This window comes from Balaenoptera borealis, assembly GCF_965194805.1.
Source record: "Balaenoptera borealis genome assembly, chromosome: 1".
Classification (NCBI taxonomy): Eukaryota; Metazoa; Chordata; class Mammalia; order Artiodactyla; family Balaenopteridae; genus Balaenoptera; species Balaenoptera borealis.
Genome location: NC_138860.1, coordinates 97,820,282 through 97,836,638, shown reverse-complemented (window position 1 = coordinate 97,836,638; position 16,357 = coordinate 97,820,282). Strand labels below are relative to the sequence as shown.

The 16,357-nt window shown below is 46.0% G+C and overlaps 1 protein-coding gene across 4 annotated transcripts in view; it reads left to right on the top strand.

Moving 5' to 3' along the window:
- Positions 1 to 16,357, top strand: part of KCNC4 (potassium voltage-gated channel subfamily C member 4) — a 72,886-nt gene that overhangs the window by 54,539 nt on the left and 1,990 nt on the right. Inside the window, exon 4 of one of the 4 annotated variants that reach the window (XM_082366211.1) lies at positions 11,327 to 11,423. In XM_082366211.1, the coding sequence (XP_082222337.1) occupies positions 11,327 to 11,397 (71 nt within the window). In that variant the 3' untranslated portion in view covers positions 11,398 to 11,423. Of the gene's footprint in view, positions 1 to 7,650; positions 8,041 to 11,326; positions 12,138 to 16,357 lie in introns of those variants that run through there. The other 3 variants (XM_082366212.1, XM_082366206.1, XM_082366205.1) reach the window with 3 other exon arrangements.

Below are 16,357 nucleotides of genomic sequence, written 5' to 3'. Positions count from 1 at the left end.
CCTCTTAGCAGGATGTGACCCTCTAAATTCAGTGGCCGTTTTTAATCCTCCCTGACACACTTCCCATCTACCTCACCTCCAGGACAGGGCCACCTCCTGAGGAAGCAAACACCCCCTAGGCCTTCCTATAGCATAGTATCTAAACCACATCATATTTTTTTTCTAGTCAGTTTTATTGGGGTGCAATTCACACAGAGTAAAATATACCCTTTTTAGTGTACTGTGGTATGATTTTTGACAAACAAACACAAATGATTGTGTAACCATCACCACAATCAAGATACAGAACAGTTCCATCACCCCAAAAGGTTCTCTCGTACACCTCTGTAGTCAACCACGCCTCCCACCCCCAGCCTCTCACAACCACCAATCTGGGTGGGCTTTATTTTTTCCCTTCTAGTTTACCTTTTCCAGAATGTCACATGAATGGAATCTGGAGCCTGGTTTCTTTCATTCAGCATAATCCTTTTGAGATTCATCCAAGTTGTTGCATGTATCTGAAATCCATTCCTTTTTAATGCTAGGTAGTATTCCGAAGTATGGATGTACCACAGTTTGTGTATCCATTTGTCAGTTGAAGGACATTTGGGTTGTTGCCAGTTTTAGACAATTATGAATAAAGCTGCTATAAACATTCATGAAGAGATTTTTATGTGGACATATGTTTTCATTTTTCTTGGGTAAATACCTAGGAATGGGATTTCTGAGTTGTAAGGTAAGAATATATTTAACTTTTAAGAAACTGCCAAACTGTCTTCCAAAGTGACTGTATTATTTTGCATTTCTACCAGTGTTGTGTGAAAGACCCAGTTGCTCCACACCCTCACCAGTATTAGGTATTGCCAGTTTCCCCAGCCCACCCTCCTCCATGCTAAAGATGTGCTACATGGTACTTTAATCATCTATTTCTGTGTTTCTTGACCTCAAGTGGCAGCCTAGAAGGCAGGAGATGGGATCTGTTTATTTCTACATTACCTACACAAACTACATCAGGGCAGGAGCTCAGTAAATCTTGAATGGATGAATGACCGAATGAACACTTTCCAGGTTGCTTGGAAGTTTCTAGAGGACAGAGCTATTGATGCTCCATCACTCTCACCTGGAAAACTGTGATTTGACCACCTCCCGTCCAGTGATGGGGCCATACCTGGTCCACCTCTTCCTCACCCCTTCTTGAAGTCATGCCCCCCACACAGTCCCCTCCTGGTCCCTTTCTCTTAGGGTGCTGCCCATGCATTAGCCGCATTCCTTTGAGAATAAACTGAATGTAGAGAGACCCTCCAGTACCAGGTATGGCCAGTGGGTTCCCCCAGAGGACGAGCTACTGGGGAGATATGAGGACTGTGGGATTAAGAGGGAACTATAATGAAGAACAGCTGCTTCTGCCTGGAAAGTTCAAACCAAAGCCAAGGAACTGGGTGAGGATATACTGATACCTCAGGGTGGACTGAGAGAGAGGCAGCCCAGCAGCCTGATGACCCTGAATCCACACATTCACCAAGAGTCCTGTGAGTCGTCCCACAGTGTGGCCACTGGGCTTCTTCAGGGAGATAAGCTGCTCAGTGGAGGGTCTGAGCACAAACTGGGAGTGTGAGCAAATGAACTCTCAGAGAAACAAGGAAGACAAGCAGAAGCACTATGTGATGGGGGACCAAGGCGGCAAGCGGGGGAGGGACTGCCTGCTAGAGCAGGCCTGGGTCCTCTGATCCACCCACACAGCATCAGAGGGCAGCAGCCAATCAGGGCCCTGAGGGCCTGACTGCAGGATGCGGGGCCTAGCCTGGCAGCTGCAGTGCATCCTCCATCCTCTGCAGACTGGCTCTGCGGTCACCTCGGTTCCGAGTTACACATTCTGGGACGGTGGAGGAGTCTACTGATATGGAAGATCAGCCCTTCAGTAGGTGTAGACACCGGGGAGCTGAATGGAACTCTCCTGAAGGATCTTTTCAGGAGGGCATGGGGGCAAGCAGAGGGAGGCTGAGGACTGCAGTCCTGCAGGAGGGTAGAAATGGCAGAAAAACAAAACAAAGAGTAACTCTCCAGAGTCAAGGGCATTCCGATCCCCTTGTGCAGGCTCCAAGGGTCAGAGGCCACCCGGGTGCCAGAGAAGTTAAGCAGAGAAGAGAGCAGTTAAACCTTCAGAGGCGGGGAGGCTGTGAGTTCAGGGTGACCTGCTGAGGTAAGGAGGCTGAGTACGGACGTGTGGTCCCGGTAAAGGCTGGGCAACTGATGGTCAAGAAGAAAAGAGACATAGAGATCATCTACTCCAAATTCCCTCTCCTAGAGATGAAGAATCTGATGTCTAGGGTGAGGAAGGGACTTGGCCCTGGTCACATGACTAACGTAATAGCGATAAAACTGGAACCTAGGTCTCTGGACTCTTAGAAGAGAGTTTTGAATCCAGAAACCTGCCTGTTCATCGGGAAAATCCAGTATAGAAAACTTCTCTTAAAGAGCAAAAAGCTAAAAATAGGAAGCAAAACGCGTTTGAGCTCAGATCTGTTTGGACTGGTTCATTCCTACCCCAAATACCTGCCCTTGTGTAGCCTCTGGCTACAGGGGTTTAAGCCTGAGAGTGTGGTGCAAGGGGACAGTTTCTCCTTCTTTAGAGGACATTGCAACGAAAAGAGGGCTAGCTGTTCCTGGAAATATTTAGGCCCAGGTTTGCCAGAAAGCAGACAACCATGTGGGGTTGTTTCTAGTTTAGGGCATGGCAGAAGGGGGGTGGGTTATGGGATGGGGGAGGAGACTGTCCCTGCCACATGCTTCAGGAATCTTCCCTCTCACTGACAGTTGTACAGTGACTCAGGGAGGCAGCTGGTGGTGGAGGAGGAGGCTCTGCTCACACATAAAAGGCTAAGAGTGACCTGAAGCCAAACCACACAATCGCTCGCAATTACCTTACGTTTCTTTAAATTATCAACACCATGACCCGGACATGTCCCCTCTTCTGCCACAATTTTCCCTAAAGTTGTGGACCTTTAATGACCTCAAGACGGATCTAACATAGTTATTTATTTTCTGGAGAACACCCCCACCCCCCACCCCCACGCCGAGCTCTTTCTTGTTCTATAAACCCTACCGAAGGGACAGGCTCAAGCTGCCATATTTGTCCCATGTGACTCCACCTCCCACCCCCAGCTACAGCTGATTGGACCAGAATCAGATCCTGTCTCAATGTTGAACTATCTATTGGCTGGTGTAGGGGAGGAAAACTTTCCCCCTTTTCCCTTCTTGGTTCTTTGGCTGGTCTGTTAATTAAATTGACACAAGACAGATTAACAGGAGAAAAAACACACTATAATTTTGTATGTACAGGAGCTCATAGAAATATGAGACACAAGGAAGGGACCAAAGCAGGCAGCTTTTATACCTCTTAGACAAAGAAACAATACATTTGTGAGGAATTGACAAGACAAAGAAGTTTGGGATTGGGGTAGTAAATTGATGAAGAAGTGACAAAGTTTGTTCGTACAGGTTCCCCTGCTGTCCCAAAGTAGAGCATTCCTGTGAAACCTTTCATAAACGGAAATGGTATAAAGCAAAGAAGCCACTACCTTAGGACATATCTTGTTAACGAATACACAAAATAAATGGAGATGAAGCACAGATGCTTAAAGACACAGTTCAAAGCTACGGCAGCTTGATGCCAAGATGCTGAGTGTATTTCTTGGGGGAGAAGCTTGGCGGTACCACTCTTGCCATTCGGGGTGCACGCTGCCTCTATAACAGCCCACTGCAAAACAATTGCTGAATGCTGTTTTTGCTTTTCACACATTTTTATAAAAGCGAAAATCTTCTTCACATTTCTTCCAGTTAGCAAAAACAGATGCAAATGTAGGTCTTTCGTAAAAGTGAAGTGGCGTAAAGCGAACTTTCCAAAAGTAGAGGATACCTGTATAGCCTTCTCAGCTCTAAATTTCCTATCTCTGGTAATAAGGATGCCTTCTATCTCCCGGAAAAGGGAAGGTACCTTTCATATGGGAGATTTATTTCTGCTTTCAGGGAGCAAAGGAGGGTCAGAGTGTCCTTCTTGCACTGGCTGCTGAAGTAACTTTAATTCAAAATAATCAATATGTCAAAGTGGCATATGGGGGCGCAGCTTGCCCTGAACCCCATCGCTGGTCAATAACCAATCAGATTCACCCTCTCAAGAATTTAAAGTACAGAGCCAGAACTCAATCGGAATTCAAAGATTATTGTGGGGACTTCACCCACAAACCACAGGCTGAAGGTATCAGGAAGCAGAGAAGCTTCTTGAATAAGCTGTAGAGAGGAAAATGGCACCCATTGTAAATAGACAAGATGCCGTGGAGGTCTCAGAGGAAGAGAATCAAAGAGTGTCTACCTTGAGCTCTAAGAGTTCAGATTTCCCAGATCCAATTTCCAAGAGACTGGGCTTTATTTCCCTGAGTTGCACTGTAACCTTATAATAATTACTTCCTTTATTTTGGCTTGCACGAGTGCTTTTCCATTCTTTGCATCCAGTAAACCCATCTTAAGATGCCTTTATCTTCATGTCATCTGACTTCACGTATTATAAAAATGATCATTCCCAAATCTCCAAGGGATGGCCCTGGAGTTAGTGTTGGTGTCTAAGTCTCTACAGCTCCCATGACAATTGCCTTGGCAGAATGAAAGACCATTAAGAAGCTGAGTGAGGAGAGAAAGGAGGAAAGTTCCACTTCTATAACTGCATAAAAAGTTTCCTAGAGAAAATGAGCCCGGAAGCTGAAAGAGGGCATCTAGTTAGTGATGGAAAGTGTCTTCCATCGACTTGGCTTGGTCCCTAGACAGGAAGTGCTCTGTGTTTCCTTGATTGGTTCCTTCATTCATTCTGTAAACATTTATTGTGCACAAATGTGGGCTTGACCCTGGGTCTGGTGCTGAGGAAACAGAGAAATAAAGACACAATTTCTTCTCAGAGTTTAGTGAGGGAGGCAAACATGCTAGCACTTTGTTGGTTGGTTCTGCAACTAAGCCTTTGTTAGGGTCTGCCTTCTGTGAGAGTTATTTATCTCTGTGTCTGTCTTATCTGTGAGATGAAGAGTCCAGAAAGAACAGGGACCCTTGGTTATCAACTCTCTCCCCTACTTGTGCAGAGCCCGGCACCCAGGAAGTGATTGGAGAATTGACTACAGGGTCTGGGCTGTGGGTTGAACTGTTTTGCTCCTCGATGTCCACTGATGGTGACCCTGGCCCTGACCTGCTAATCTTGGAAATCTGTGCTCCTGGGTCACAAAAGGACACCTCAGAGGGGTGAGGAAGGTGGTTAAAACCACTCAAATCCATGCTGGGGAAAGAACTCAAAATACATGCCCTCTGGGTGTGGGTGAGTGGTATTGTAGAGAGGTGCCCCAGGGCATACAGATAAAGCCACTCATCTGGGAGATAGAGCTAGTAGCAAAACCAGTTGTTCCAGAGCTCATTGGATGCTCTAAGTTTTCTAAGGGAGTCACCAGACTTAAGAATCTAATGGGTTGTAGTGAGGATCAGAGATACTCCCAGGACTAAAATGTCATTAAGAACTGAATGTACGAAGGTATCAGAAAGCAGAGAAGAATGTATGCTTTATGACCTGTATACATGAGGAATGAGTTAGCAGAAATGGGGTAGCTTTCATGGTGTCCAGGCAAACAAAAGCCAGTGAACATCAGTGTTTCTAACTCTGGCAGGAGGTGAGGGAGTCCTGACCAACCCCCATGGGTACCCAGACTCGTTGGCAGGAATTCTTCTAGAGCGGAGACGTAGGTACCTGGATCCTGTGGCATGTATGTTAACCATTAAAAGCACAAGCCAACCTCCTGCCCCCACATTCTGCCTCAATACCATCCAAACAACTGATTCCAGGCTGTTTGGGAGCAACGTTTCTCAAGACAGTTCCGATTTACCATCAATCCCTTAGGAGGTTAGTCGGCATGAGTTAGTCCTCTAGTGCATCTAACTGTGACAGCATCATCTCCAGGCAGAGAGAGCAGGAGATTTTGTATTCAACACAGCATGAAACCAAGTGTCCTAACAGCCCCAGCAGCCTAATATCTCATGCAGAAATGGTGCATCATGTCACCAAGCCACAAACAAACTCAAGATTGACAAACGTGGAACTGCAGGGGGAAAGCTGCAAAAGTGAGCTGATAACAGGCAGTTCCCCCAATAAGCTCTCAAGGTGCTGAGACTGAGTCCCATGTATTTACCAATACAGCTCACATATTTTTAATTCGTTAGAGATTCAAGTTTAACTAAATTGCTAAGGACCTGTAAACTGTCCTTTTCTTCTGAAGCTTCTGCTTTCAGCATCACCTACCACCCCACATGCTGGCAAAATCTAAATTTAGCCATCTCCTTCAACTATGTCAGTAATCACAGGGGCTAGACTCACTTGATAGGGGTCATATTATAAGTGAAGTCAAGAAAGAACACATCATTAAAAATGTTCAGGGCCAGCAAAATGCCTTTGAAATGGCTTGCTTTTTAGCTGGAAATGTGAAATAGCATAGCGGCATGATGCCTGCATTAGGAAGATAATAGAAATGTAATGCTATTCCCTATGCCACTTTTAAAGCCGTGGGCAATTCTGGGCTCCAACAAATTAACAGACGGATGTTCTTTTCTTTAAGAAAATAAAATTTATTGGCGGAATGGAAAGCACGTCACATTTCCTATTCAGTCACCTCACCTACCCCTTTAACAGCTCACCTACTACTAACCTTGGGGTTCTTTCCTTGTGATGAAACCTAGGTCCTTCATTCCCCTTTAAGTCTGACAATCAAGCCGTCAGCACTGCCATAGGAGCTGAGAGTGACGGTGTTTCCATCTCTAAAACCTGGTACATTTTGTTCTAAACCAGATTCCGAGAAGGTCTGAGTAGGAAGCCATACTGTGAAGAGCCCCAGCTCCAGCAACCCCGGGAGAGGGTACAGGAGAAGGGCCCACCTCTGATCAAATGTAGGCTGACCCTAAAAAGTTTTATAGGGTTGTATTATAGTTATAGGATCACACTAGGTGCATATTTACAAGGCCCTTTCTTTGTGTGAGAGGTATTATAAAGAATTCTCCAGGAAGACTCATCAAAGACCAAACCAAAGTTTCCTTAGGAAGGACAGCCCCTCACAACAAAAAAAATATTTGGCTAAAAATGTCAATAAGTATCAAGGTTGAGAAACCCCGGAGTAGATGATCTCTAAGTTACCTTCAAGCTATAAGAATATCTACCCTTCTGCATGAGTATTAAAAACTCACATGAGCATGTGTAATTAGGACCCCCTGAGTTCGATGGCAAGGCCCAAGGCACTTATCTCAGGTACAAGGAGGGCATCCTGCTTCTGTCCCTACCTCCTGGGGTTCACCTTCCAAGCTAAGCAGACCCAGGGCCATCTGCTGCCATCTTATCTGTCACCCCCAGCATCAGCAGAACATTCGTCGTCAAAGAAGGCTTTTTCAGTTAGAGAAGCTTGATGGGGGTAGGGACAGAGTCCATGACGGCATCACTCCATCAGTCTTCTAGGTTAACACTTGTCACTGGACTTTTCTCACTGCCAGATTTCCCTCATTATCTGGTGAACTCTGTTCCTGTCTGTCAGCCATGCCTGCCAGGGACCCAGGAGTGCAATCTTACTTCACTGTCTCATGTCCATTTCTTTCCTCCTTTAGGACTAGTATCTGTCAGCTCTAAAGACTCACCTTCCCCTGAGCTGGGGACTCAAGCTCTTCACTTCTCCCTGGAGACTTGGATTCACAGTCCTAAAGAGAGCATCAAGACTCAAGCTGTGAGCTGGGATTTAGAATGCAAGGAAATGTTTAATGTGAATATCAATGGCACATGTGGTGCCACTTCTCCCTCCTGCACTCATGGCAGACATCAATAATCAATCACAAAACTTTTCCCATTTGAACTGGAGCATGGCTAAACACAGCAAAGGCAGGGGGATGAGGATTTCAACTAGATTTTAAGTTCCATGAGGGCAAGGACATGGTCTGTTTCATTCACTAGTCTACCCTCAGAATACACAGGAGTGGCTTAATAAAAGTTTGTTGAATGAACGAAGAGCCTCCCAGCTCATGGTTTCCCTAAGATGCACACTGCCTGCTTGGCTCCAGGGGTGAATGGACTCTAATCTGTAGCTCATGTTCTAGGCTAATGCTGGATAAAGCAGCCCTGGGGAAGGAAGGGAAGGAAGGAGGAATGGTGATTTAGTGAGCAATACTCTCTGGTAAAAAAGGGGACTGTGGGAATGATGGTTTCCATTATTTCCAAAAGAGGGATAATAGGTGTAAGTGAGAGCTTTGGAAGAATCTGGTACTTGTGTAACTTCCTCACATATATTATTTTTTATTATCCCTTTCCTGTGGTGATTAGAGAGCTTTAGGTATTTTAAGCTATCATTTCGTGAGTGCTATGTTCTAATAGCTTTATAAACATTAACCCACTAGACAATCACAAAAGGTCGGTTCTCTTTTCACCCGCTTTTCTCAGAAACCAAGGCTCAGAGTGATTAATTACATGCCCAGATGCACTGCTAGTGGGGGACTCAGCTCAGATTCATACCTAGGCCAGTGTGCTTGCAAAGCCAATACCACAAATCCTTCAAACAGAAAGAGTCCGAGTGCTTGTGTTTGGTGGCTGCAGGGTGGGAGAAGAGGGTGTTCTGGCTCTCTGCCAAGTTTGAGGAGAGAGAAACCCCAAAGGAGGGAGTGGCAGGGGAGCAGCTGAGGGCCTGAGACCTTAAGGAAGGCAGAAAACAGTCCCATGGAGTTGGCCTGGACAGGAAATAGATCCTTAGCACCCAACTCTGGGAAACTCCTGGGGGCGGAGGGACGACTTAGAGGTCCAGAGTGGTCTATTATATTTCTGGTCTACTGCCCCATCATCCCCATCATGTCCTGCTTACTGCCCCACCATCCCCTATTCTACTATCTATCATCCTCTGGTGCACTGTCCCACCATGTCCTGGTTGTCTCCCCCACCATTAGTGCTGCCTGATTTAACAACTAAAAATACAGGATGGGGGCTTCCCTGGTGGCGCAGTGGTTAAGAATCCGCCTGCCAACGCAGGGAACACTGGTTCAAAGCCCTGGTCTGGGAAGATCCCACATGCTGTGGAGCAACTAAGCCGGTGCGCCACAACTACTGAGCCCACGTGCCACAAGTACTGAAGCCCGCGCACCTAGAGCCTATGCTCCGCAACAAGAGAAGCCACCGTAATGAGAAGCCCGCGCACCACAACGAGGAGTAGCCCCCTCTCACCGCAACTAGAGAAAGCCCGTGCGCAGCAGCGAAGACCCAACGCAGCCAAAAAAAAAAAAAAAAAAAAAAATACAGGATGGCCTGTATTTTTACAGTTAACTCTGAGATTCAAATCACAACAAATAATTTTTCAGTATAAGTATGACCCATTGAATATTTGGGATATACTTATACTAGGAAATTACTCATTGTTTATCTGAAATTCAAATTTAATTGGCCATCCTATATTTTATGTAGCAATTCTATCCACTAGATAGCATCGTTACTGGCTGTCTGCCTCAACATCCCTCGTTCTACTGCCCCACCATCTCCCAGTTTACTGGTCCACCGTCCCCTGTTCCACTGCCCTACCACCCCCAGCGGAAGCTCCTGAGTAACTGTCACGTAGCCTGCCCAGAGCTGCCTGGTGATCTTTCCCCATTTTAGCCTCTCCTGGAGCCCTCCTTGAAGCAGTCAGCTGCAGCCCTGAGGACAGGGCCCTAAGCCTCCTTTCCCAAATCCCTCAGATCCTCCCAGGGGCATGAGACTCGGAGGTGGCAGACTCAGGCTTCCTGTGGGGGTGATGAGGGGGCTTCTGGCCGGCAAAGTAATCAAGCTGATGAGCCAAGAAACATTGCCTTACGGTTTGGAAAACTTCATCACTTCCCTGGCTCTGGACCAAAACAATAATTTTAAGGTGTTTCGAGGATGCGGGTGGGGGATTGAGAGGACGGTGGATTGTTGTTTCTCCCCCAGACCTGCCAACTGCAGACAGGATAGGTTAATGAGCCGTGGAAATAGAATTCACCGAGGAAATGATGCGCGGCCTCCCCCTTGAGCATGTGCCTGAAGGCTGTAAATCTCGGGGCTTGGAGCAGGCGGAAACTAGAAGCTCACTGCCTGTGGGGTGCTCCGACCCCTCCCTTCAGACATAACTGTAGAGACAGGAAAGGACTCGGCCTTCAGGCAGGAATCCCATGAATTGAAGAAGACAGGGAGCAGGGCGGGAGAAGGAATTGGAGAAGCTGCGTTTTCTGTATTCCACAATCCTTGGTGTTTTATCACCCAACACAGGCACGCATGCACATGCGCACATGTGCGCGCACGCTCATGCAGCCATGAGCCTGCGCATGCTCACAGCACGGGAGCTGGGAGCTGCTTCTTACGTCTCTTATGCTGCTCGCTGTCAGCCAGTTGCTTTCCCAGTCTAGGCCTCCATGTGTTCATTTGTCAAATTTAGGAGAAGGACTAGAATCTCTCAGCCTTGCCTGTAAAGGTCCCGGAGTTTGGAATCCCCACCTGACTATAAACTCCCCGAGGGCAGGAACTTGGCTTCAGTCCGGACTTGGCTTCAATCCCTGGGTGCCTGAGCACCCAGAAACCTCAGGAGAAGCCTCTGGAGGGTCCACCAGTGCCAGCTTCTGTTTGCGGCCGCTGTCCCTAGACCTGGAGGCGGCCCACAGAGCCAGAGGCCTTTTTTCAAACGTGAGCTGGGACCCATCCAGGCTACTCTGGCAGAGGCTGAAGGAGGAACCTGCTTCCGATGTCAGGATCCTGAATTCCCAAGCGGGTCACCCACGGCACCCTGCGCTCCAGTGCCTTGGGACCAAGCAGGAGACCCAGAAGAGGGTGAGAACATATCTGGCAGGTCCCACCCGGAGTCATTCACACACTCACAGCCACTGCAGATGCCGTTTGATTTAGCTTAATTACGCCATCTGCCCACATTAAATGGTAAAATATCTCAATCACTCCCCTAATCCCAGAGGGAAGAGAGAGATAAAAGGAAACTGTCATCCCTGGAGTGGAGCTGAAGGACCCTGCCCCACCTGTGTGACTTCTCTCCCTTCATGAGAGACAGCCTCCAGTATTTACAAATTCTTCTCTGTCTCCAAAACTCTAACTCCATCTGTTGCCTCACTGCTTCCTTTTTTTTTGGGGGGGAGGGGCGGGGGGAAGGGGAGGAGCAGGGCTCACGCGTGTCTGACAATGAATAGGAAAAAGATTAGAGCTTTTCTTTGTTTTCCCTCTGCCTTTGGGTACTTCAGTGCCTGTGACACCATTCTCGTCCAATAAGTCTGTGTTCTTTTGGCCCTCCCTTAGCTCTTGGTTCTGCTGAAGGAGCCCTGTGCAGCCACAGGTGGGGGGACTCTGGCAGAGCATCACTGAAGTGACCTGTGACCCTCACTCAACTCTGCAGGTATGTGGCCAGAGGCTGAAGGATGAGGGATAGGGTTTGTGTATAAGTTGGTTGGGAGAGTCTCCCAGGGCAGAGGCACCTTAGCAGGGTTGCTGTGGACCAGGGGATGGCCGTTGCTTTGCTTTGCAGTTCCAGATAATAAATTTATAAGCATGCTTGTAGTTGTTCAAGCTCTAGAGGCATTGACTTACTATCACTAAATTCCTAAGACACTGATGAACTTGAGGCCAGTATAAAACCAGGGAACAGAGCTCAGTAGGGATTGACTCGCAATCATTAAATTCCTAAGAGACTGAGAAACTCAAGGCAAATGTAAAACAGGGTGACCTTCCTACCAGGTATCCCCTTTCTCGTATCAAGCTAACCCAGAAAACTATATACACTACTATGTATAAAATAGGTAACTAATGAGAACCTGCTGTATAGCACAGGGAACTCTAAAAAAAAAGACGAATAAGTACTAGGATATAACAACATGATAATATAATTGACACTGCTGTATGTTCTGTATGTAAATTAAGAGAGTGGATCCTAAGAGTTCTCATCACAAGGGAAAAAAATTTTTTTCTTTTGTATCTGTATGTGATGATGGATGTTCACTAGATTTATTGTGGTAATCATTTCACGATATATGTAAGTCAAATCATCATGCAGTGCACCTTGAACTTATACAGTGCTATGTGTCGATTATATCTCAATAAAAATGGAAGGGGGGGCTTCCCTGGTGGCGCAGTGGTTAAGAATCCGCCCGCCAATGCAGGAGACACGGGTTCGAGCCCTGGTCTGGGAAGATCCCACATGCCGCGGAGCAACTAGGCCCGTGAGCCACAACTACTGAGCCTGCGCGTCTGGAGCCTGTGCTCCGCAGCTGGAGAGGCCGCGATAGTGAGAGGCCCGCGCACCGCGATGAAGAGTGGCCCCCACTTGCCGCAACTAGAGAAAGCCCTCGCACAGAAACGAAGACCCAACACAGCCATAAATAAATAAATAAATTAATTTAAAAAAAAAAAAAAAAATGGAAGGGGGAAAAAAAAAAGAAGGTTGCTTAGTAAGTGCAGAGCAAAGGGACATTTTGTCTAGGCATTAGAAAATTGTAATGAACTATGCCGGGCCCACAGCAGTCTCTGTATCCAGAGCCAGTGTCTCTTTAAGGTGCAACTGGAGCCACACTGACTGCCCCCTTTCCAGGGCTCTAGGCAGATCACAGACCTTCAGTTAGCATACCCCTTTTTCAGTCAGCTCCAGCACTACTGATTGGGCTGCGAGTCTCTTTAGCTACATTTCAGTCCTGGTCACCTTTTTTGGTCTTGAGTATTTCCCAATCTCTTCATTACACATCTACAAAGCATCATTTAGAGTGGATTTTTTCTATAAATGGCTAAATGTATCCCCTTTTTTGTTAATTTTAGCTGTTTTACTTTCTTGAAAATGACTTAAGCTCCAGGTTCTGGGAATATCTTTCTATAGCACCTAGGTACAAAGAGTCCTTGCCACTCTCTATCAGACAGGATTTTTATGTTGTTTCAGGGTGCTCTTGGGTGTCTGTTTGAAGCTTAGCTCAAACAGTTTGCTAGCTGTGTTACTTTGGGCAACTAAACCTCCATGAGGCTTGGTTTCTTTTGGACAAAATGGGGATATTAATGATCTCACAAGGTGTGAGGATCAAGGGAGACCATAAAGTGTTGTACCTCGATCATGTATTGGAATGGACTGTGTCCTTATGATTCCCCCCCAATTCCAGTGTGTGTGGGGGGTGGAGTTTCCCACACCTCCAAGCAATTCTCAGACACCAGCTTGGTTTCCCACAGTTTAACTCAATTCTGACCCTATTTACCTGGAGATGGGATCAGATCCCACACGACAAGGGCTCAGTCCTGCGAGACTGCCCCTGAGCTCCCACTTCAGATGCCAATCACAAGTCTGGGTTGTCACGTGTATTTGTGACCACACTGCTATAGATTGGAGGTTCCAACGACCCCCTCCTTGAGTTCAATTAATTTGCTAGAGTGGCTCACAGAACTCAGAGAAACATTTTACTTACTAGATGACGGGTTTATTTTTTGTAAAATGATACAACTCAGGAACAGCCAAATGGAAGAGATTCATAGCACCAGGTGTGCGGAAAGGCTCAGAGCTTCCATGTCCTCTGAGGGGGCCACCCTCCAAACCCCGTCCTTTGGAATTTTTATGGAGGTTTCATTACATAGGGATGCTTGATTAAATCATTGGCCATTGGTGATTGAACTCAATCTCCAGCCCCTCTCCCCTTCCTGCGGATGAGGGGGGCAAGGGGACTGAAGGTTTCAACTCTCTAATCACAAGCATGGTTGACTTCCCTGGTAGTCAGCCTCCTTTCCAAAAATCACCTCATTAGCATAACAAAAGACACCTTTATTGCTCTTGTCACAGGAAATTCCAAGAGTAGCTTTGTGCCAGGTAATGGGACAAAGAGCAAACATGTATTTCTTATTATAGATCACAATATCACAGTTCTCCTTATGGTGACTGTCATCAGTCAGGAGCCTGAAGGGATGCTTTCCCAAATGGAATATGCTTACCTCATTTATTCAAAAAGCATTTATCAAGCACCTACTATGTCACAAGCATCATACTCACCCTGATAGAAACAATTTTCTTAAATGTTGAAAATAACTACTTTGCTGTGGGAGGTGAGGATAGCATATTGATAACTAATACTGGGAATTTACTGTGTGCCAGAGTACTGGTTGCAAGCATCATTCTGTTTAATCCATATAACAATCCAGCGAGGTAGATATTTTTATTATCCCCATTTTGCAGATTAGCACACTGAGGCTCAGAGAAATTAATCAAATTCCTTAAGGTCATACAGCTCAACTGTGGTGTATTTGGAGCCCAGATCTTTGTGGCTGCAAAGATTATGCTCTTAACCACAGCTTCAGAGAGGTATAGATTACAAATGCAAAATCAAGATTGGTACAAATTAGGTCCCCTTGCACTGTATGTGTGATTCTCTTGCTTGGTTATTAAATTTAATGTGTTGTATTCAAACATGATTGTGGGTTGGGTGGGTGGGTAGAGAGAGGATCTCCCCCAGTAGGGTGAAAGTCATGAAAGAATCCGTCAGGAGGACAAAGAAGATTCTCAGACCAGAACTCAGGAGGTAGACCCTAGGTCTATACAGAGGGAATTCCCCATCTGGGGAGTGGGGCAGTGGGTGTGGGTGTGGGCTCCAGGAAGGTGGGTTTGAAGATGGCATCCACCATTTCGGAGGATCTGGGAACCAGGAAGGGGGGCAGGGCCAGTGAACCAGGAAAACTTGCCATCTCCCTTAATAAAATTCCAGACCTCCAAAACTAGTAGTAAGGGGGCCAGGCCTCAGTGCATCTGACTCAGAGGTTCATACCTAACCCCAGGGTTGTTTGGATAATGACTGCTGCCTCTCCTGTGGGCTTTCACTTCCAAAGGTCCAGCCAGAGAAAAGGCACAAGACCTTCTTTGAAGGCCATCCCTGAGTGGGCAGGGTATCTTGAAATCATGTTGCATGGTCCTGTTTCACTGTCTGCAATTATTTTTCATTTGTTATTCCTTTAGTCAAGTCTTATCTAACTGGCCCAGTCTGGTTTCTGCCAGGCAAAGGGAAAGGTCTTCTGCTCAGGCTCCAGCATTAAAGAGATTGCAGGTTCCCTGAACCTCTGCCAGGCAGAGTATACTCTGCATTCTCTTCAGGAGATATACTGAGAATATATAAAGTGATAATTCACTGAATCACTTGAGGACCTGACCCCACCTTCCCACACTCAGGCCCAGAGCAACTGATGCTTCTGCCTCTCAAATTCCTGATAATGGTTCTGGGTGGTAACCATCATCTAGCACCTCATACCCAGAGTGTGTCCCTGTCTTGGGGAACCATTAGCCTAGCATCGCAAGACATTTTAAAGAATGCAGAGCCTCAGGCCCACCCCAGACCTACTGAATCAGAATCTACATTTTAACAAGATCCCCAGTTGATTCATATGCACAAGAAAGTTTGAGAAGCACAGACCTAGGGCAGGAGATCTTAACCTGGGTTCCATGAAATTGAATGGGAAAAAAATATTACACCTTTATTTTCACTAACCACTAACCAAAATTTAGCATTTACTTCAACGGTGGATGTAGGCAACAAGTTACAGAAGTATTAGCAATACCTGTGACTGTCACCAATAGAAATCATGAGCATTTTCAACATTACAGTTGTTTTAGATACTTTGAAATAGCATATATATCACCACTATTGCAAAATTACATTAGTTATTAGATGTGAGGCTAGATCATGCTGTTTGATAGTAATGAAGTATGTATATTATATGATAAAAATTTAAAGTATTTTTGATAATTATCTCAAAGGAATTGACTTCCTATATAATCCTATGTATTTTTTTTTATACACGAGAAACTTTATTCTAGAAGGGTCCATAGGGCTTGATGGAAGAAATTTTCACATATTGAGGTTAAAGGGAAGTCATTGTGGCTTATACATGATTGGACTTGAACTTTATGCTAACTAGAACAGCCTGTCCTATGGCCTGTCAAACATGTATTATATATCTGCTTTAACCATGAAGAAAATAATGCATTTAAAAATCAGAATGGAGTAACTGTGGTTCAGGCATCCAAAATGAAGCCAGGTAGCCATTGTGGATGTGGATTCAGACACGATCCTGCATCACTGAGAACTTGAATTTTCTGAACTGTATCAGACTCAAGGATACCACCAGCAGTTGTCAAAACGATATCTGCTGGCAGCTGCCAGCTGCAACCTTATGGTCTCAAGGTGTCCCCTTGTAACTATGCATCATTTCAGACCCCAACCAAGCCTTGCTGAACAAGCACTGTTACTTCTTGCCAGCTCCAATCCTAATTTCTGACAATTTATGTAAATCTTGCAGTTTGGGGCTATATAAGCCTCCTCC